Source organism: Rhodnius prolixus, unplaced genomic scaffold, assembly GCF_049639745.1.
Source record: "Rhodnius prolixus isolate KJV_2025 unplaced genomic scaffold, Rpr scaffold_10, whole genome shotgun sequence".
Classification (NCBI taxonomy): domain Eukaryota; kingdom Metazoa; phylum Arthropoda; class Insecta; order Hemiptera; family Reduviidae; genus Rhodnius; species Rhodnius prolixus.
The window spans coordinates 20,788,638-20,809,751 of NW_027411615.1; the positions used below are offsets into that span (position 1 = coordinate 20,788,638).

The 21,114-nt window shown below is 31.0% G+C and overlaps 2 protein-coding genes across 3 annotated transcripts in view; one reads left to right on the top strand and one right to left on the bottom strand.

Annotated features, from left to right (window-relative positions):
* Positions 1-5,825, top strand: part of LOC141457108 (uncharacterized) — a 23,524-nt gene extending 17,699 nt beyond the window's left edge. Inside the window, exons 6-11 of the mRNA XM_074133638.1 lie at positions 1,134-1,758; positions 2,648-2,998; positions 3,076-3,294; positions 4,104-4,358; positions 4,849-5,036; positions 5,169-5,825. Of these exons, the coding sequence (XP_073989739.1) occupies positions 1,134-1,758; positions 2,648-2,998; positions 3,076-3,294; positions 4,104-4,358; positions 4,849-5,015 (1,617 nt within the window). The 3' untranslated portion in view covers positions 5,016-5,036; positions 5,169-5,825. The remainder of the gene's footprint in view (positions 1-1,133; positions 1,759-2,647; positions 2,999-3,075; positions 3,295-4,103; positions 4,359-4,848; positions 5,037-5,168) is intronic.
* LOC141456693 (cytochrome P450 6k1-like) lies at positions 5,809-20,438 on the bottom strand. 2 transcript variants are annotated; one of them, XM_074132892.1, is made up of 6 exons: positions 20,281-20,438; positions 18,629-18,745; positions 15,828-16,737; positions 14,514-14,732; positions 8,398-8,592; positions 5,809-6,581 (listed from the first exon to the last, which is right to left on the bottom strand). In XM_074132892.1, exons 2-6 carry the CDS (start codon positions 18,629-18,631, stop codon positions 6,418-6,420), a joined length of 1,491 nt encoding a protein of 496 aa, XP_073988993.1. In that variant the 5' UTR covers positions 18,632-18,745; positions 20,281-20,438; the 3' UTR covers positions 5,809-6,417. The 2 variants fall into 2 exon arrangements, with proteins under 2 accessions (XP_073988993.1, XP_073988992.1); XM_074132891.1 differs by having other exon boundaries at positions 8,350-8,592; positions 20,281-20,436.
* Positions 20,439-21,114: the final 676 nt, after the last annotated feature.

Genomic DNA, 21,114 nt, shown 5'->3' on the forward strand with positions numbered 1-21,114 from the left:
AATTTTTTAGTTACAAATCTCTGAATTACCGAATTAATGTTTACTAAGTTTCAGCTTTTGTGATGATGGAGCTACAGGTAGGGCAGTTCTTTTAACTTTAGAACACTCGGTATTATACGTATTAGTTATCATTTTTGTTGAATCATTTTTCATTAACAAAAAGAAGAAAATTATGAGTCCAAAGAGAACTCAGATGTTAAGTTTTCTCTATCTCTTTGTATTATACCAATATATTAAATCTTTTCCTAAAATGTTGAACTATAAACTGAATATTGAACATATTTAGTCCATCAAATTATTGATGTGAATTAATGACCACATTATTGGCCTGTTTTAACAACATTCTGTTATTATTATTTGTTGATTTAAAGCTGATAAGGATTTCTTCTAGCAGGAATTATGTACAATTCTTGTAAAATTCATACAAAAGTATAAATAAGCAAAAAATGAAGAGGAACTTTAAAAACTACTTTTCCTGAAGGTCACAAGTTAATCATGTATAAAGTAGCCTACAGAATTAAAAAATATATTATATATCTACGTTGTAGAAACAATGAACATCTTTACATTTGAGTTTGCAATCGAAAATTAAATTAGGATTCTTCCTCTTTCGTTTCATTCGATGAGTAAAAATAATATATGATCCAGTTTTATTATAAAGTTAATGTAATAATTGACATTTAAAGTATTGTTTTTTATTTAAAAAAAAAAATCGCACTTGATACTAATGAAGTTTCATATTCTTTTTCCTTTTAACACATCATTGTTACACTTATTTTTTAAGTTACTTATACAATTTTTTCGAATGTTTCATTTATTTAGGCTTTGGCTGTTAATAGAAATAATATATATTGGATATGTTAAACAACCATCTAACATGTATACAGAATTACTTAATTTTCCGCAATACAATTAACATTGAAAACAAAATTGAAGCTTTATAATTCATACAATGAAGTGCCCACCCTATCTACGTTGGCAGATAGTAACCACTCCCCCATCCAGAACTTATATAATATCAGTTGGTTTTGAGTGAGGAGTGACTAATCAAACATTTGTTGTTGGTTCAAGGCTACATCTTAGTGCTTGGTATAAAATTGTTGTACTAGTAGTGTTAAGTGAGAGAGTTTTAGTTTAATTTTGCCGGTAACAAACGTAGAACGCAAATTTTTATAGAAATGTATTCTCTGATTACAACATCCTGGATTTTTGATATAATAATAATGGTAACTCCACTGATATTGTTCTTATTTTATAAAATGAAAAAAAAATATGACTATTTCAAAGACAGAGGTATGCCATATTATGAAACAGGATATAAAAATGTAGTAAATTGGAAAGTATTATTTTTAAAAGAGACTATAGAAGATTCCATAGATAAAGTTTATACAAAAATGGCTGGATATAAATATGCAGGACTTCCAGGTGTTTTTGGAAAGCCATCAATATTATTACTAGATCCAGAAATTATTGAAAAAATTCTTATTAAAGATTTCTCATATTTTCAAGATAGAATTAATTCTAATTTCGATTCAAAAGTTAATCCATTACAAGAGAATCTTTTTAACTTAAAAGGGCAAATGTGGAAGACATTGCGTTCTAAATTGAGTCCAACTTTTACTTCTGGGAAATTGAAATGGATGTTCAGCCAAATATCATCTTGTACAGATGTATTACTAGAATATTTGAATGAAAAAGCTACTGGCGAAGACTTTCTAATAAGAGACATAATATCGTGTTACGGATTTGATATTATTGGTAACATTTATATTTTTAAATTAATATTTTATCAACAAAAAACCATAACAAATAATTTAGCTATTAATAGTGATATTTACTAATTTATTTATGGAATATTTACTAATAAATAATGAGCCTGTAGATTTCGAAGCTTATATTCATCATTAAGCCAGCAATTAATTAAATTTAGGCTCAACGATTACTTTTTAAATTAAGGTACCTCCGACTCTTAATCTTTTTAAATTAAGATATCTCTACGTTAAAAAATTTAACTTTTCTAATTATTAGAGTAAACAAATCAGTTTTATTGTTTGGGTTGTATGTGGAAATGGACGCTTCAATCATGTTCATTATTTGTTTCTTACCAAATTTGAAATAATTTCAGAATCATTAAATTACATCATATAATGTAAGAATTATAAAACTGTCTTCAAGCTAATTGACCAGAAAGACTGGTATGCGGTTAGGTCCACAGTGCTAAATGATATTGCTGATTTATTGCAGCGCGCATGTTTATTGCATCCCTAACCTCATTCCTTACTTTCATCCATCACCAGAGATGATTACACAGTTTAGTGTAGAGAATTCTACCTTCACTCGTGTTTCCGTCTCACGCTCGCACTTATAGATTAAGGATACAAAAAAATTCTTGCTACGATAAATAAATTGAACGACTGGTGAGATTCAGGTTGTCTTTGTAGAAGTAAAATTCCTTCCTTCCAGGAGCATTTTATCAGAGCTTTTCAATACAAAAATACACATTACAAGAGGAATCTGTGTATTGGGTGTCCCCGTTATACCTTCTTGTCACGGTGACCTAGGCTTTCAGATCCTCGCGGAGTCTAACCATATATTGTTGAATAAAAATGATCAAATATAATCATTGTTTTGTTTATTTTATTTTTAGCTTCGTGTGCCTTTGGCCTAGATTCTCAAGCACAAAAGAATCCTGATAATGAATTTAGGAAAAAAGCAACCAGCATATTTAAACCGAGCGTACTAGCGATGATCAAACAGACTGTGTCCTTTCTCTTTCCAAAATTGGCCAATATACTAAAAATCAATCCAATTGATCCAGAAATTTCTGAATTTTTCTGTACATTAACAAAAGAAACATTGAATCAACGAAAAGAAAGTGGTATAACAAGAAATGACTTTCTACAATTATTGCTTCAACTAAAAGAAAAAGGTTATGTTGAATACGAGGCAAATGAAGCTAGCGAAGTGGAAAATAGTGATTCCACTTATGAAAAAATAGGTAATTATATGGCTATTTTCTTTGTATTGAATTTATTTTAATTTTATTTTCTATTTAAAACTCCTATATGCCTTTAGAATTTACAGATGAGTTTCTAGCTGCCCAATTGTTCATATTTTTTATCGCTGGATTTGAACCAGTTACTACTTTAATTGTATACACACTGTACGCTTTATCAAAAGAACCTGAAGTACAATCAAAAGTAAGAGATGAAGTAATGAAAGCAAAAGAAAAATTTGGTCTTATCACTTATGATTCTTTAAAGGAAATGACATATTTGGAAACTGTAATGGCAGGTAACTTAACTAATTTATATTGAAATTTTAATCTAGGTGAAACAGTTATTCTTTAGTTATTAGTTAAGCAAGTATAAAGCAAATTTTATTACTTTAAAAGTTCTGTTGAAAACTTTTATTGGTAAAATCACTTTTTTTTTTTTTATTGTAGTATTGTAACAACAATACTTTGCTCCTTTAGATCTGCTGAAAAGTCTTCTTCAGCCAATCTGAGTATATTTTGAAATGTTTGGGTTTATGAAGAGTTTTTAATTAAATAATAATAATAAAAATCACAATTTTTTGAAAGATTATTTATGTTTTAACGCTCTTCTATTATGAAACTTTCTACGTTTGGTAAGTAAGATGTTAACCAAACAAAAGGCACCTTGGCATTTTTGTGAATGATTGCAGTTATGAATGTAACCAAAAAATTTAACTTTAATATTGTTTTTTAAATTTAATATTATAAATTTTTATGAAAAAAATCAAATTATCTTACCATATTACTTATGCATTTTTGTGAGTGGTCTTCGGTAAATTCCGACAGGTATAACTAAATGCTGAAAACAAACGATGACTTGTCTATCTTTGCTGCAAAGTGGTCCGTTAGTTAGATAGCTTATTCAGAAGCTATTGTCCGAGTCTTTTGTGGAAGGTGCAAATTTGCTTCAACTTTTCTTCAGCTTTAATCAATATTCTGTACTTTTTCTAAATATCTGTCTTATTCATTTTAGCTTATTTCTAATCAGGTAGAGAAAAAAATATCATCTCATCAATTTATTAACTATCCTATCTTCCTTTATTTTGTTTTTTTCTTATTATTGTAGAAACTTTAAGACTGCATCCGCCTGCAAGATTATTGATAAGAACCTGTACCAAAACATACACTTTGGATGACGGAAATCAGATTGAAAAAGATACTATGATACTTATTCCTAATTATTCAATACAACGAGATCAAAAATATTTTCCTAATCCAGAAGAGTTTAAACCAGAAAGATTTGCAGATGGTGAACAGTTATCAATACGCCAGGGTCGTGGCATTTATCTTCCCTTTGGTGATGGTCCTAGAGTATGTATTGGTAAGCAATTTAACTTGTAAATATTAAAACAAATCTAAGGAAAGGATTAGCTCAGTTTAAGTGCTGTGTTCTGAGATCTCGGGTTTAAATCCAGCTGGGTACCGATAATTTCTTTTAGTTAAGAACCTTTACTTTCCTGGTCAATCGAGTCAGTGTTGAGGAAAAGCAGTGAACCGAGAAGGCACCAATGGTCTCAGTTACCAATGTTTCACCAATAAATAGTTCCTGCTAAAAGGCAACCTGGGAACACAGCACACTAGAAAAAGCTAGATTTTATCCTTTCTCGTTTCAATATCACTACCAATGTGATTTCTTTTTATGTATATGACAGAAGTAGACTTCATAATTTGTTAACATATTATGTTAACTGTAATTTTCATGCTGTTTATCCAGCAACATGAAAGTAATTTTTGATGTAAATATCTGCTTGTACAGTTAATATTTCCTTGTTTTAAAATAATATTATTTTAAAATCCATTTATGATTTTAGCAAGGAGATTTGCATTGTTAGAAGCAAAAATGGCTGTAGCAAAAGTTGTTGAAAATTTTCAAATTAATGCTAGTTCTAAAAATATTGAACCATTAAAACGTGATCCAAAAACATTCATTATCAATCCAATTGGAGGTTTATGGTTAAAAATGGTTAAAATTCTTTAAAATAAAAGTTTGATTATTAAGGTGAGTGTTTTGGCCAGATATATCTTTTACAGTGATATTTGATTTTCTAAATTGAAAAATAATTTCCTTATGCATACTGTTCATGTAGCTAGTTTTTCAGAGATGAATTTTTATTTTATTTTTATTTTTTAGATCAAGTTTGCAAAGGTATTTCTCATCCATTTCTTCTCAACAACATCCAACAAATATTGCTGAGTTTTAAAATTATGTATTGTAAACCAAGTGACAAGTCAAAAATATCTAGGCTGCATGTACATAAATGGGACAAATAAGATATAGATTTAATTTCTGACTTGCATCCCGATCCGGCCCTTAGTGGAACAGAACTCCACTTTCCACTTTTGATTGTTTTCTTACGACGATTGGCCTTCCTCTCTCCGCTGAAGTATTTGAACTTTTAAATTGTGCTATTATTTTTCAATCAAACTTTCCAAAATACTTCGTTAGGGAAAAATTTCAAATTAAAATTTCGAGTATATAAGGGTGACATTATAGCCTGATCTACTGCTTCATGCGACTTATGCTGAAGGATAGATGTTCTTATTCGTCGTTGAAAGCGCTTGAATTTCCTCAGAAAGATTGAGCAGTTACCAGAAGTTGAATGAGAACAAAACCTAGCTAGAAACTTCTTGGAAGAGTATTGTTCAAAGTAGATAGAGCATTTGATTGAAGTGATCGACCTGATCAGTCCAGCAATAAAATTCCTAAATAAATTATATTCCATTACATTATAAATAATGTAGGTAATGATCCATTTTGTTATTAAAAAATATATAAGCAACTATCATATTTATTTGTAATGCATAATCTGCCAGAATAACTTCTATTTACACAAGCTTATTTACTTTAAGAGTAATAACAATTGTTTATATTAATTTCTTTTTATAACTTACTACAAATAATTTATACTTAAAAATTTCCAGATTATTTGTAAAACATAATTTTATTTTTTATGAAGCTACTCCCAGTCATTCTACATTTTTAAAATCTAAAATACTTTTTCTTTATTTTATCGGCATTTAGGATTTATTTTTTATTTTGATGCTTTTTGGCTTTCACTAACCACTGCTATGAGCAGTGTAAAATAAACTCTAACAAAACTTGTACTTGCCTCTAAATATACTTATTTACATTCACTCATTCTAAACCAGATAGAACATAGAAGTACTCCTCCATCTTTATAACCATATAATAGTAGTACACATTAATCATGCCGAAATATAACTCATTCGTTTGTTTGAGAAGAAAGATTTGAAATAATTAAATTATATTTGATGAATAGGAACTATACAAGGTTACATCAGATAGTTCAGTCACAATTACTTTTATTCAGAAAGTAAATATTAAAGAAAAAAAAAATATGCCGTTTCAACATAAATATTTAAACTTGAGTTAGATTGAATAAAACTTTTTCTTTTGGCATCAGTATAAATGATAAATTGTTCATATCTAAGGGAAGTTTCGTTTTAGGGCTTAAAGTGAATTTGAAGTTTTCTATTATTTTCGCCAATCCCAGTTTTAGTTCCAACATTGCAAATCTAAGACCTGAAAAATTGGTATATTTTGTTAGTAGAAAGTAATACCTGTTTTTTTATGTTTTTATTTAAAAAAAAAAAAAAGTTACAAACAAAGAAGAAATATTTAGATGTTGGAGAAATGAAATAGAAATAATACAAATTACCAAATTCAGTCCCTTATTTTGGGATTCAGTTTTTTAAAATCCCCAATAAGAAGCTGAATAAGCTTAGAGGACTTTATGTAGTTCGTTGTGAATTATTATACCACCAAAATGAGTGAATTTAATGATGCGGCAGTTATAAATTATTTAAGATTACATTAAGCAACATTAAAGAAATAAATAAGGAAAAAAATGTTACCGATTAGAATGCGGAAGGTACGAGTAAATGGGAAATGGCAGCATACTAAATGTTGAGTTCACTTTTCTATTGTACTTGTAGCAGAGTACTTATTGACAATATGAAAAAATTATTAATATAAGAGCCTTGCAAACTTACCAAAAGAGATCGGGCTTTGAAAATTATTTTCAGCTTACAATAATAATATAAATGTCGATTAATGGTGAAGGTCTATAATTGCTTGTGGTTCAGTAAAGCAAATGTACAAAGAACAACAAAATATTAAAATAACCTTGAGTTTTTGTAAAAGGATACAAAATATTTATTGACCTATTAATTTCACTATTTAAAATAAGTGGAAAACGTGATAATTCTAACACATTAATAAATGGCCCTAATGCAGAAATATCCTTAATATGTTTCAATCTAAATTGATTCTTAATATAATACAGTACAATTTTCAAGAAATTGAAAACACAACAAGAAAATATGAGCTCACAATTTCCTACAAAGAATTCTAAGATAATTTCTAATATTTAATTTTGAAAGAGAAACAAGTTGTTGGTAATCCTCAACGCGACATTTTGTGATCCTGACCCGAGTGAATATTTGGACAGATTTATTTGCGGTACGAATTTACCAATGAAATTAGTTTTTTCCAGTCGTCTAGTATGGAGCATTTTTTATTTTGATGTTCAAGTAAATTGATGTTGATAATGTATGATGTATATTGTAGATGATGATCGTAGCATAATACCGAGTTATCGTTTGGAAGATTTACTTCCAAAAACCTGAAAACTTACCTATGATTTGTCTTTTAATTTTTCTGAAAAATGGTTGTAAAGAAAAAAGAAAATAGATTCCTCCAAGATTTATCCAGACTCTCAACTGAACTCCCGACAATTTTACATTGCAGAATTATAATTTAACTACATTCAAACAAAAATGTTGAAATTGCTGTGATGAGTCTCGTTGACCCATCTGACACTATTTCATTGAATTTCCCACGTTGAGGAATACAAATCTTAGCTAACATCTTTTAGTGTTCGCAAAACAATTAAAGTATTTTCAATTAACTTAATCAATAGTAAAGAAATATACAGTAAAAATATTATTATTATTATTTTATTCACTGCCAAAATACAAAATTGCATAACAGTGGAGCTCGACCCACTATAAATCATAAATGGTGTTCACATTTAGGAGAAATAATAATGCATCTGGAAGGCCGATAAATCCCTGCAAAAACTTATTTCTCATGGCAGAATACGGAGAACACACAAGATAGAAGTGCGACAGATCGTCTAGCTCTTTTAAATTACATAACTGGCATACATTTTTAGGGTTAAATATATACTTCTTCCCTAGGACCCAAAGTGTTGGATATTTGTAAAGAAATATACAGACAGATGATTATTTGAAAAATAAATTTTTAAAAAATATCCAAATGAACTAACCTATGCACATTCTAGGACCATCACCGAATGGTAAGTAGGTAAAATTACTTTTTGAAGTGTTTGGTGGTTGTCTCTCTGGGATGTAAGCCTCAGGGTCTGGAAAGTGTTGAGGATCTATATGCAAAGCAGATAGTGGTATAATAATCTTTTGGCCAGGCTCGATTTCCAGTCCAAAATAAGTTGTATAAGTTTTAGTACATGTCCTCAACAGAAATGGCGTTAAAGGGTGCAACCTTAACGTTTCTGAAAAATAGAATTGCAAGTTATTTTTAGTACTAAAAAGCTAGAAGAGTAAATTGTTTTTCTTAGGTTTAAAAAAACAAGCTACAACAAACTGTTGATAATCATGATGAATGCTACAGTACGACATTTAGTACAACACAATCTCTTATTTACTATAAGTGATTAAAGAGGTATTTATCATCCACGGAGAGGGAATGACCAACTTGGAAAGAGTTACTCTGTAAATCTTGGCCCGATTTTGATAAAATTTGGAAGGATGATAGGGTTAGGGCTCCCCTACGTAATATTAAAGCGACGATCTAATCTTACACTTGTTAAGGGGAAGTATAGCAATCGTTTCAAATTATTGACACGTGAACCGATTTTCATGAATGAAGTGTCATTTGAATCGAAATTTTGTACAGATTTGCATTTTAAAAGTCTCGACGCTACGCCTCATAAGGAGGGGAGTTTGCCCCACCCAAGTAAGGCCCTTTCTAAAACTATTATTACCAATATTTCCATAACGCTTAGTCCGATTTTGATAAAATTTAGCACGAAGAAGTGATTAAAGGTCCTCTACGTGGCAGTGAAGTGCCATCATGCTCTTACACCTACTAAGAGGAAGTACTGCAACCGTTAAAATTATCAATGGGTGAACCGATTTACATCAATGAATTGTCGTTCGATTCAAAATCTTTGCCTCTTTGCCTTTTAGGGAGAAGTACTGTATTCGCAGTTTGTTTTTCTTACTTCTCTTAAAAGGAAGTACTGAAATCGCAGTTTAATTTTGCTAGTTACGTACAAATACCTTCCTATTTTATTCAAAACGCTTTCCCAAAAAAAATTGTTATTGAGGATGGCAACTATTTAAAAAGATCTCTCCAATGGTAGTTACGGTTCCAACCTAACACCTTATCAGGTTATAATGATAGAATTGCTTATTCCAAATTTTAAACAAATCTGTAAAGCAGATATGTAACTTTGTAAAATAGACAAAAATGAAAATCTATCCAAAAGGTACAAAAATCTCCTTAACAAAAACTTACAGTTTTAAAAGTTAAGTATAAGGGAGTACAAGGGTTGATTAAACGCCAAAAGGTACACAAATCAGCTAGTATCCAACATTTCATTCATGCTTAGTTGATATTATTTAAGTAATTTTACTGCATTAACTTTTCTTTCACATTTTTTAGAATTTATTAGATGTCACAGACCCTTATGCTGGGCAGTTCATTCATAATATTATTTTGTTATAATTATGATAAAATGTATATTATATCCGTTTTTAAATAGGTACTTTATTTTAACTCGATTCCGAATTATTCTTCGGATTTAGCTTCAATTTGCCCTTTATTCTGAGTTGTCACATATATATGCGAAAGTAGAAAAAGACAAAGTTAGAGTCGGCTACTGTTTAAATTTGAATAACGGATTTAAAAGAATATTTCAGTCTTGAATTCGCCTTACCGAAATATTCGTGAGCACAAATAACACACAGTTAATAACTAGTAGATTATTCAACAATAATGATTCATTTCTCAATTGTAATTTAATTTAGTCCCCCTAATTTTACTTATAGTAAAATACTGGAATAATTAGCTGTCCTAAAAGTATGCATATCTTATTTATTTTATATTACATATATACAACATTGTGGGAAGAACAGCTAGATGGAGAATGTAATTGAAGAAAACTAAGCCAGATAATTATTACCTATTATTATAAATGTTTGGCTACTACATGAAATAACAATTACTTTAATCGAAGAATGAACTTAAACAGACAATTTAAAAAAATAAATAAATAAAATAAACAAAATCATTGATGTATGTTGATGTAAGCATTTTTTTTAAAAAGTTTTTGAATTTTTTAGCCTCATAATTTTTTTATAACGTTTTCTTTTTAACCTGTAATTAATAGTTTGATTATTATAGATTAATAGATATTAAAGTCAATCTCCAGTGCTACTTGAACAAATATTTTGTAGATAAAAATGGCCAGCATAAGGGTCTGTGACATCTAATAAATTCTAAAAAATGTGAAGGAAAAGTTAATGCAGCAAGATTACTTAAATTATATCAACTAAGCATGAATGAAATGTTGGGTACTAGCTGATTTGTGTACCTTTTGGCGTTTAATCAACCCTTATACTTAACTTTTAGAACTGTAAGTTTTTGTTAAGGATCAATATGTAGCATTTGTAATAATACTATAAGAAATCCTACCTCCTTGATACTTTTAATACTTGTTTTTTAAATTGATTTATGCAATACCACTAATTTTACAGTATATTTCAAAATATTAAATTTTAATTAATTCATTTAAGTTAATAAATTTCTGAAATAAGCTCTGTGCGAAGACTACTCGTTATGGAATTATTATTTATAGTCTTTATTTATTAAAATATTAATAAAAATAAAATACATTCCTGGGTGTACAAAATAAATTATAAAGACATCTGCCATGGTCAATGACCGTCGGCGGAGTGGTTAATACAATTTTTTTTTTTTCTTTTTATTATTATTATTATTAAAGAAACCAGAGATTTAAAAAAAAATTTGGTAAATAAAAGTTTTCAAAAAATCATTTGTGAATAATAAGTAAGAAAATAAGTAACCTCAACAGGGCGTCCAGAACGTTCGGCGTCACTTGTGCCCATAAGGCCACTCCGAAAATTTTGAAACCACTTATCAACTGTTCTAATCGAAGGTGCAGTGTTACCATAAAGTTTATCAAGCTTCTCTTTAGTCTCCTGAGGTGTTTTGCCTTTCATAAAGTAGTGTTTAATCAACACACGAAATTCTTTTTCGTCCATTTCTTGAAAATCACTCGACTTCCTCGATTCAAACGAATGCCAAACACAAAGAAATAGACCGATCTAGCTGAAACTTGGTGTATGTTCCTCCAAGAGATGCTACTAACTAAACAGTGATGGGCTATTAGAGCGGACTCGTTCCAGTGGAACGAGTCTGATGGTGGAAAGAGTTGATTCAAATCCCTATTTTTGAAACTAGTGATTCCGCCCCGCCCCAAAAAATTGTGGCAAATTAAAATGAAAATAATTAATACTGTAGTCGTTTACACTAAAATAAAACTGACTTGAGGCTACTATATAGAAGTTCACTGACACATTCCAACTTGTAAGAGGAATCCACACCAAAATACAAAACCTGGCGAGCTTAAATACTGATGCTTGAAGAATAAAATAAGTTCCATGGTTTTTTTAGAATATCAATTCTAAAATAATATTCATTTTATTATTTTTTTATTTCTAAACAAAAGTAAGGGTCGATCTAAGACAGGGAGTCGAAGGAAAAATAATTTCGTACCCAATATAGCGAACCTTGCAAAGAAACACCAGGCACACCCATCTCATTAATTAAAAAGCAATGCTGTAGTTACTTTACTTATTATTTAATATATTTTATTTTACATAAAGAAAATGCTGTGTGCTTAATCTTTAACTTAACGGCTGGACGCTCTTTCTCTTATCTTTATTGGCGAAAGTTAAATCGTGTACATGTTATTACGACGATCAAAGTAATACTGAGCTAAAAAATAGTATTACCTAACTAGTTTACTTACTGCTGTATCCCTCCCACTCCATCACCTATTTCACAAACATTCGTCGATTGGAAATAGGTTTTAGTTAAATATTCGTTTCATTTGAAAACAAAAAAACATTATAACGCTTTCTCAAGATGTTTTTAATTTTTAAAAATTTGTTTTTGTCCATTACTCTTATAAAATACGAAGAATTTCAAATAAAATATAATATACAAACACAGAATTATCTAGAGTGCAGGTGGAGTCAGTCGTGGTAATGGAACCGTTTAACGACTCCGGCCCAACACCAGCGATTTCATTGGTTAAATCCACAGGAATTGGTGGAGTTAAATCCGGAGTGATTTAAATCCTTTTGAAACCGGACTCGTTCCATTTTTTCGTTCACTGAATCTAGCCAATAGAAAATGCTGGAGCTGGAACCGGAGTTGTTAAACGGTTCCATTGCCATGGCAACGAATATTTAACTAAAACCTATTTCCAATCGACGGGGAAGGGATTAGCTATGAGGTTAGCATACTGGACTCCCACGCGGAGGTCCCGGGTTCGAATCCAGCAGCTGACCCTTAGATTTTCTCTTCCCAAGAGCTTCTTACAGCTCACTGTCCGGTGATGGACAGTGTTGTCTGTAACGAGAGAACACTGTCCGGAGGCCGGCAGTGCACTGGTAAAAGCTCCGGGCGCTAATAACCTCAGCTGTTGATGCGCCAAAAAAAAATAAAAAAAAAAAAAATTAGATATTTTAAAAGCTTGATATTCAATTCATAGTAAATAAATATTTCTTTCTTTATGAGTAATTTTCATTTTGTTTGAAGGGTTATAATTTTTTTTTTATGGGAATAATTTCCTACCCATTTCCGTTTTTCTTCTTGAATCAAGTTAACTCCAGTGGTCAAGCTAGATAACGACAAAACGGCAGTTGCTTTAATTTTTATATTTGACTAGCCTATTTTTGTTAATATTTGGTTACGTTGTTAATTTTATATTTATCAGATCAATTGGAAATTAGGGAACTACTTAATGTGTGTTAAAGAAATATAGTTTTGTTATTAACTGGAAAAGCTAACTTTTAATGATTTATTTAATTACAACGCGTGACATTTGTACTAATGCATAGGGTAAGTACAGACTGGAATCAGTGAACGAGTTGTTGGAATCAATTCCAACCCTGGAACTGATTCAAATCCAACGACTCCAAACGCGGACCCGTTCTGCCCATCACTACTAAACATAACCTCGATACGCGCCAGTGGTGCTATCTCTCTGACTTTGCACGGACTTTTCAAACGACCCTCGTAATAATAACCTTTTTCAGAAAGTAATGGATTACCCTATAAATCTAACATTTATTTCTATTATGTAATTTAACCAATACTACAACCGTATATACTTATTGCTTTACAATATTGTGCTAACCGAGGCCAATCAGAACCATTTAATATTTCTAATATTTCCACATTTGTTATAGAAATATTCCTAAAATATTTTAGTCTGACCTCACAAACTAACAATATATGGTACATTCGATCAAGCATTAGGTCATTACATAAGAAGCAAACTTCTTCGGTATTATCATGGTGGTATGGCGGAGAACTACCTAAATACAATAAACCAGCTCGAGCCTTAATTATCCACCTGACTTGCTCCAATGATAAACTACAATTGAAGTAATGTTTGTTACCTAAACTAAAATTAAGCTCTTTATAAATGTTATAGGAATCGAGTTCCAAAACTTTCTGCATAAATTCCTCTTTAAATTGTAGTTGGACACATTTTACTAATTTATTAAAATTATTGTTCCATGAGGCTATATTGTTAGTATTACTTTCAAAGTTTATATGATATTTTTTTAAATGGTTGATGATTTCTAGAAACCAAAAAAGCTTCTTAGAAACAATTTGGGTCGCAACTACTTTTGGTAACCTGTTGTCACTCATAGCAAAAACTTTAACAATGTATTTTAATTGTAATTTGAGGGTGTGAGTATAAATTGGAAGGTTACCAGTTTCACAATAAATAAAGGCAGATGGGACAAATAATGGCAGTTTAAACACTTTTTTAATAAAGAAACGGTATAGCTTTTCTAGATCTTCATATTGGTCTCCTCCCCAAACCTGGGCCCCATAACAAGCCATAGAGCGACTTACACTGTTAAATAATTTTAGTTTCGAATGATAGTTTATACTATTATTTTCTATAAGTCGACTCCATAACGTGTTCAGCCCTTGTTTAGCTTTAGACACATTACTTTTAATATGCTTTACAAATGACAATCTAGAGGTCAATGTCACGCCCAAGTACTTGTACTCATTTACCGTTTCTACAACTACGTTATGGAATTAATGTAATGTTAAATCAATAAAGAGATTAATTACCCTGTATACATTGTTCCAAGTACGTCATTTCCTTGATGGCTTTATACGAATATCCTCCGTGGATTTCTAGAACTTGTTTGATTTCCTGTCTGGCCTTTTCTTGAGTTTTAGGAAAACTAGCCATATCAAACATTACAAACATCATTGTATTGAATAATGGATCAAATCCGGCTGCTAAAAACTGGAATGCTTGGCCTGCTAGTATCTCATCTGTGATTTCTACGATAAAAAAACATTAAAATCAAAGTTGAAACTGGAATTATAATCCTCGAAAAAGATTTTAAGAAAGTAATTTTTGTTTTGCAATATTGCGTTAACTGATGCCTGTCCAATGGCTATGAGGTTATACACACGATCAATTTCTTTTCTTGGTGCATCCACCGGAATTATTTATTAGATAGTCTTTGTGAATGGGATCAAACTAAATATCTCGCGAAATATCTAACAGACGATATTCATTCGTTTTCAGTGATACAGCCACTGAAGCAGATCTTGGACACGAACAGAGAACTCCAAAATTCTTATCTGAGCAATTTTTGTCAAATGAGAGCCTAAGGCAAAAAGAAATAGTGTAACGTCATACATAACATTGTCAATCGTAGAATACGTATTCAAAATTCCAACTAGTCATTTTCTTCGTATGTACGAGACTCGTACGTAGACTAAAAGGCTTAGCAAAAGGGCGTAAACTAATGGATTAGACAAAAGATATGAACTATTAGTTAAACTACTAAACTGTTAAGCAATTCATGTAAACTATTAATTATTTAAAAATAAACGTCCATGTAAATTTCTGCCGATACAATCTAGGAGAGAAAGGTTGTCCACACTGTTCAAATTAGGTTTCAAAAATGGTAGTTTTAAAATGAACAAAATCGAGAGAAAAAAATATTCGTACCAATTTCTCTGATTACTATTATTAATAATTTCTTCTAAATTCAAAATTGACTCAACTTCAACTTACTTATACTAGGTAGGTTCAAATAAGATGTATATGTCTTCTTGTAAATTAAGAATATTTAAATTTTAAAAAAAGAAAGCCGTTTTCGAGGAAACGACAAGAACTGAAATCTCGGTTCATTTTGACAAAAAAAGGAGAAAAAACTACAATCCTGTCCTCTTATATGTAATGGATATAAGAAATCGGTAAAATTAATTAAAAAAAAAATTATATCAAATAAAAGTTTGTCTTAAAAAGAACACTTTGAGATTCATTTAAATAGTTTACGTTAGCAAATAACCAAAAAAACATGTTTAATATTTTGTTTTTCACATTTAAGCTATTCGTAATTAGATGATATGGGAATTACTTACCAACATTTTCTGCTGGTGGTGCTTCATCCAAACCTAAAAAAGCGTCATCTTCATCCCTTGTTTGAATCTCTATTACACCTTTTTCTTTAAGTTTTACTAAATGGTTAAGATAATCGTTTCTTTGATTTTGTCCACCAATTCGTTGATCAAACGTTTGTTTAATAATTCGTTTAAAATATTTTTCTGTATCTTTATTCATAAATTTAAATCCAAGCATTTTAGAAATTTTTGGCATTTGCATTAACATTATCATTTGCATATATCTGCTTGGTGTCACATTAAAAATTGAGGTACCATATTTTGCGAACTCTTCTCTAGCAATGATATCATTAATTTGCACCCCAAAAACTGTGTTAGCAATAACATCTATTGTAAATGTTATTAAAGCATTTTGTACTTCATAATCTTGATGAAGGTGCTTTTTCATTAAATTAATCATTTCTTCAGTACAATCAAGCATACCATTAAATACCATCTTTAATTTACCACTTGTAAAAGCTGGACTCATTTTGTATCTAAGTGAACGCCATATTGTACCACTCAATTGGAAAAGACCATTTGAAAACAGTCCTTCATTAAGCATGTTACCGTGATCTACAAAATGATGAAAATCTTTAACCAAAATCCTTTCGAGAAGTTTTGGATCTTTTATAACAAGTACAGGTTTCATTAATTCATACAATCCAACAACTTTTTTGTTTGGAAATTTAAGGTAAGCTTCTTTATATAAATCACCCGCTGAATTTTTCATTAGAACTACTGGCAAGAGATTTCCTATGATTGGAAGCGGCTTCAAGTGGGCTACATTTTTCCTCTTCCAATAAGTTAGTTGTCGACTTAATAAGGTGTACCAATATATTATCAGTGTTAGAGAACCAACAACCAACGCCCAAGTAACCACATTGAAATCCTGTAAACATTTAAAGCACTTACTTAAACTTACAAATGCTGTATAATCTACCAGAATGTTCACAATTTAAAATTTTTTCTGAAAATTGAGAATAAAACTTAAATCGCCAGCCTAACAGAAATCCATATTTGCGCCTAGTAGTTTTAAGGTATGAGATTAGTCCAAATAATAGTAATAAATTGGAAGGAAATGGATTAACTCAGTGTTTAGCGTAATGGATTCCCACGTGGAGATCGCGTATTCGAATTTAGCAGTTGGCCGTTATGTTTTCTCCTGCTAGGAACTTCTTACAGCTCTCTGTCAGGGGATGATGGGCAGTGCTGTCTTTAACGAGAGAACACTGTCCCGAGGTCCCGGCAATGCACTGTAAAAGTTCCGGTCTTTTAAATAATTATTCATCTCATTATTTGGAATCCTGAAGGTTGGACAGAATAATGGAACCATTTGGTAGTGGTCAAATTTCCTGGCAATCCGTTTGGAAAAATAGTACTGTTCCTTCCCTTGGGGGAAAGTGGATTAGCCACTACTTCAGGGTACTTGGCGTCCCTGCGGGTATCCCAGCCTAACAACATGAACATGAGCAACATATTCTGTTACACCCCAACAAATTTACACAGTACACATAGGGCATAGTCAACTGTACAAGGTGGGGCTTATTTCCTCGTAACCGTTGTGCAGATTTTGTCAGGATAAGAAGGAAACGGCCTCTCATTGGCTGTTCGATTGCTTTGCAATCGAGTGGATCTTTGAGACCAAAGGAGATAGTAGCACATTAAGAACTAGTAGGGAAAGTCCTCGACCTTTTTAGTAGGGGAGGTTTCGTCTACTAATCCAAAGGGGATGGCACAATAAGCCTCTTTTGGCTGCGATGCCGTGGGGTATAGGTCCCATCCCGATAATCTAATCTAATCTACATTGTTCCTTAGCTAATATTATGTCAGCTAGATTTTGCAAGGAGAGGCTGAAAAAGTTGTAAGCATTGTTGAGTTTCCTGCCAGATGATAAATAGTGTGTATCTATTTAGGTAGCAGTGTAGTCCGAAAGGAGTTATACAAATATAGTGCATGTGACTAGTGGCTATGTGAATGAGATATACTGACAAAGAGCATAACCTTTAGCTATCAAATAGTGTTTTTATTGAAAAAATAAATCTTATGATAATGATACAAATTACTATATTTTGTATTAATTCTGATTTTAAATAATATATAAATTTGTTTTAAATATGTTTTTTAATCACTGAACTTTTTCTTAATGAAGTGTAAACTAAATCTCACGAAATCTCTTCGAGAAAGTCACAAATAGATCAATAACTTAATGATATAAAATTGCCTAATTCATTTAGTATTGTAAAACAACTCCCCAAAATAATTATTTTACGCAATTTTTTTTTTTTTTAATTTATTTTGTAATTTACAATCTGTATACAGTATACAATAAGTAAATATGGAGAGAGTGATGAACTGGTGCGGGAGGAGAGCAGGAGGAAAGAAACTATCCAGCGGTAGCACTCTCTATAGGAGAGAGGAGAATGTGAGGAGGAGATTACGAGGAGGAGAGAGGAGAGATAGGAGAATAATGATTTAGGTCCTCAGCCTACAAGGAAGTCGCGGGGCCACCGGCGATTCAGTCGGCGACGAGTATTAGGGATGTCAGAGGAAGCGAGAGACTGTACAAGAGGATTAGAGCTGGTCGAGAGAGTAATGTGGAATTTTTGGTATTTAGTCTTGGCCTGTTGGCCTATGAAGGGAATGTTGAGGTCGGTGTGAAGAGTGTGGTCTGTCACGTAGAAAGGAGCGTCAACTATCTGTCGGAGGAGTTTTGATTGGAATGATTTTACACAATTAATTACTCATTCGCGTTTCGCTTCATTAAATATTTGGTCACTTACCATCGCTGATAATTCTTGTATAGAATGTGTTATCCTTGAACTTAGAATTATAGTGAAAACAACTAGTGAGGGCGATTAGTATCCTTCAAACTCTCAAAATTATCTCATGAAACATATCTGTAAATTAAATATGATAAAATTGAAATTTTAAAAACTGTCTTCTTCAGATTCACTAATTAAATTATTTTTCTGTAGATTTGAAATAGTAAATGAATTTCTTTCTTTCTTTTTTTTTTAAATTATAGTAAAATAAAATGGAGGTTCTAATTTTTAGCGGTATCTTGTTGGAGAGAAAACTTGTACCAATAAAATTCTAATGACATCAGCAGTCGTTGCGCTACCTAATGTGGTTTCTTTTAAGGATTAACTTAGTGGTTAGTGTTTTGAATTTCCGTGCGAAAAGGTCGAGTTCTAATCCTTAGATTTTCTCTCAATATAGGTTTCTTATAGCACACTGTCCGTCCAGTTATTGACAATGTTTTCTATAACAAGAGATGGACCATCTGAAGGCCGGCAGTGCTCTATTAAAAGCTCTGAGTGACAATCACCCTCCCTTCCACCCTTCAGACTCAACATTAGAAGGAATCTACCCATTTCCCTCATTTAGGAATACGCCTAATCAGTGGTGTCTTCGAGCCGGAACGCTCCGGAACATCGTTCCGGTACTTCCTTTTTGGACAGGAACGCGTTCCGGAACTAAAGATGATTTCTGTTCTAACGAAAATTGGTTGATGTATTGGAAAAAAAATAAAAATAAAAATACGTGAATACAATATTCTACATCAGGTCGCTTGGAGGTCAGATCCAGCTCTGAATTCTCTAATTTATGTAAATGTATGTTAAGTCTTGTATGTGGTTATTATTGCATTGTATGATGACAGAAAATAATTTAATAAATGAATTTAAAGTATTAGATCCAACGGAATGGCCAACTGATATTGAAACTGACTATGGAGAAAATGAAATCGAGTCGTTATGCACCAGATTTAATTTAATAACATCAACGACGCGATTTATCAATGCGTTTATTGATAATGGAGGCACAGAAATTCCTGAAGATTTACAAATTTTAATTCGATAAACTCGTATAAATACTGCCTTGCAGTTCGGCAGAGTGTGAGCGAGGATTTAGTAATATGAATATTATTTTAAATGAACAAAGTAAATAGAATATTAATTGAAAATCTTGCAAATCTCCTATTTATAAAAATGAATGGTCCACTGCAACAATTATTTAATCCAGATGATTATGTAAAAATATGGTTGAGGTCTCAGCGTTCAGCAGATGACAACAAAATAGAGTTCAAACAAAAGATCCTGAACATATTTGTAATATTTTATAAAAAATATTATTTTTAATGTATTATTATAAATATTTATGCAATTGTTTACGAGTGCTATCCGTATTTTATAATTTGTTAACTATTTTTATAAAATGTACTTATTATTGTAACAAACGTTTATATGGGGTTCGCAATGATTTTCGCTTCCTTTCCTTTTTGGTGCAAAAAATATTTTAAAAAATTATATCTAAGCGTTCCGGTAAAAAAATAATTAACAGGACCCCCCTGCGCTTAACCAAATGGGAATGCATTATAATTTAAAAATTAATGAGTAATAAAAAACATTACATCTATGAATAAATAATTTACCTTTTGATATTTAATAATTTAGTGATCTATTTTCCAACGCATTAAAATGTATACTAAACTGATTGTGCTAAACTTTTTTAATTTGTATTATCATTTTTTCGGCCTTGACACTAGCAGCAAATTTATTAATATACATACGAGTACATAGGTTGTTGATAGAAAGTAACCATCTGTATTAAAACCATTTAAGTTTTCTTCTTATTCTTTGTGATAACTAAGTATACTTGTACACATATATTAATTTTAATCGAATTTTGTGTGTGTACTTAGTTTATTTTTCTTTTACAAAATGGAAATGAAATATCATTACATTAATGCCCAACTTATAATCTCTTTAACAAAAACTTACAGTTAAAAATGTTAAGTATAAGGGTTAATTAAACGCCTTAATACATACAATAATATTTAGTTACATAGTTACAAAATAAATAAACTACAGTAAATCGAAAAAAAACTTGAAAAATAAACTCCCAGTCAAAAAAAAAATCGCAACAACTATAACTTTCGATTTTTTTTAGAGATTTTGAAGCCTAGCCCACCTTTTATTTTACTTCTTGTAATAGGATTAATTAATGAATTAGCTGATGAGAGACAGTAGGGATTATTAACACCTTTGTTACTCATTATTTGTCAAGAAACGAAGGATTAAATGTTTATCTTGATTGATTTCACTTCCTCTTTCAGTCTGTATTTACCTTTATTTGCCCCGTACATCAGTTTCTTTCTTTCTTTCTCTTATTCAAGTGATAATGAGTCGTTTAAGCAGTGATAGTTTATTAAGAGTAATAACTCTTCACGAAGAAGCACTCTCTGAAGCACTCTTCAGAAGTAAAG

Bases quoted from the DNA above. Each gene is read 5' to 3' on its own strand.
- LOC141456693 (XM_074132891.1), bottom strand. The intron at 14,733-15,827 runs GTAAGTAATTCC...TTTTTATCGTAG, and splicing joins ACCACCAGCAGAAAATGTTG to AAATCACAGATGAGATACTA. The intron at 8,593-14,513 runs GTAATTAATCTC...TCTATTTTTCAG, and splicing joins CTTGGAACAATGTATACAGG to AAACGTTAAGGTTGCACCCT.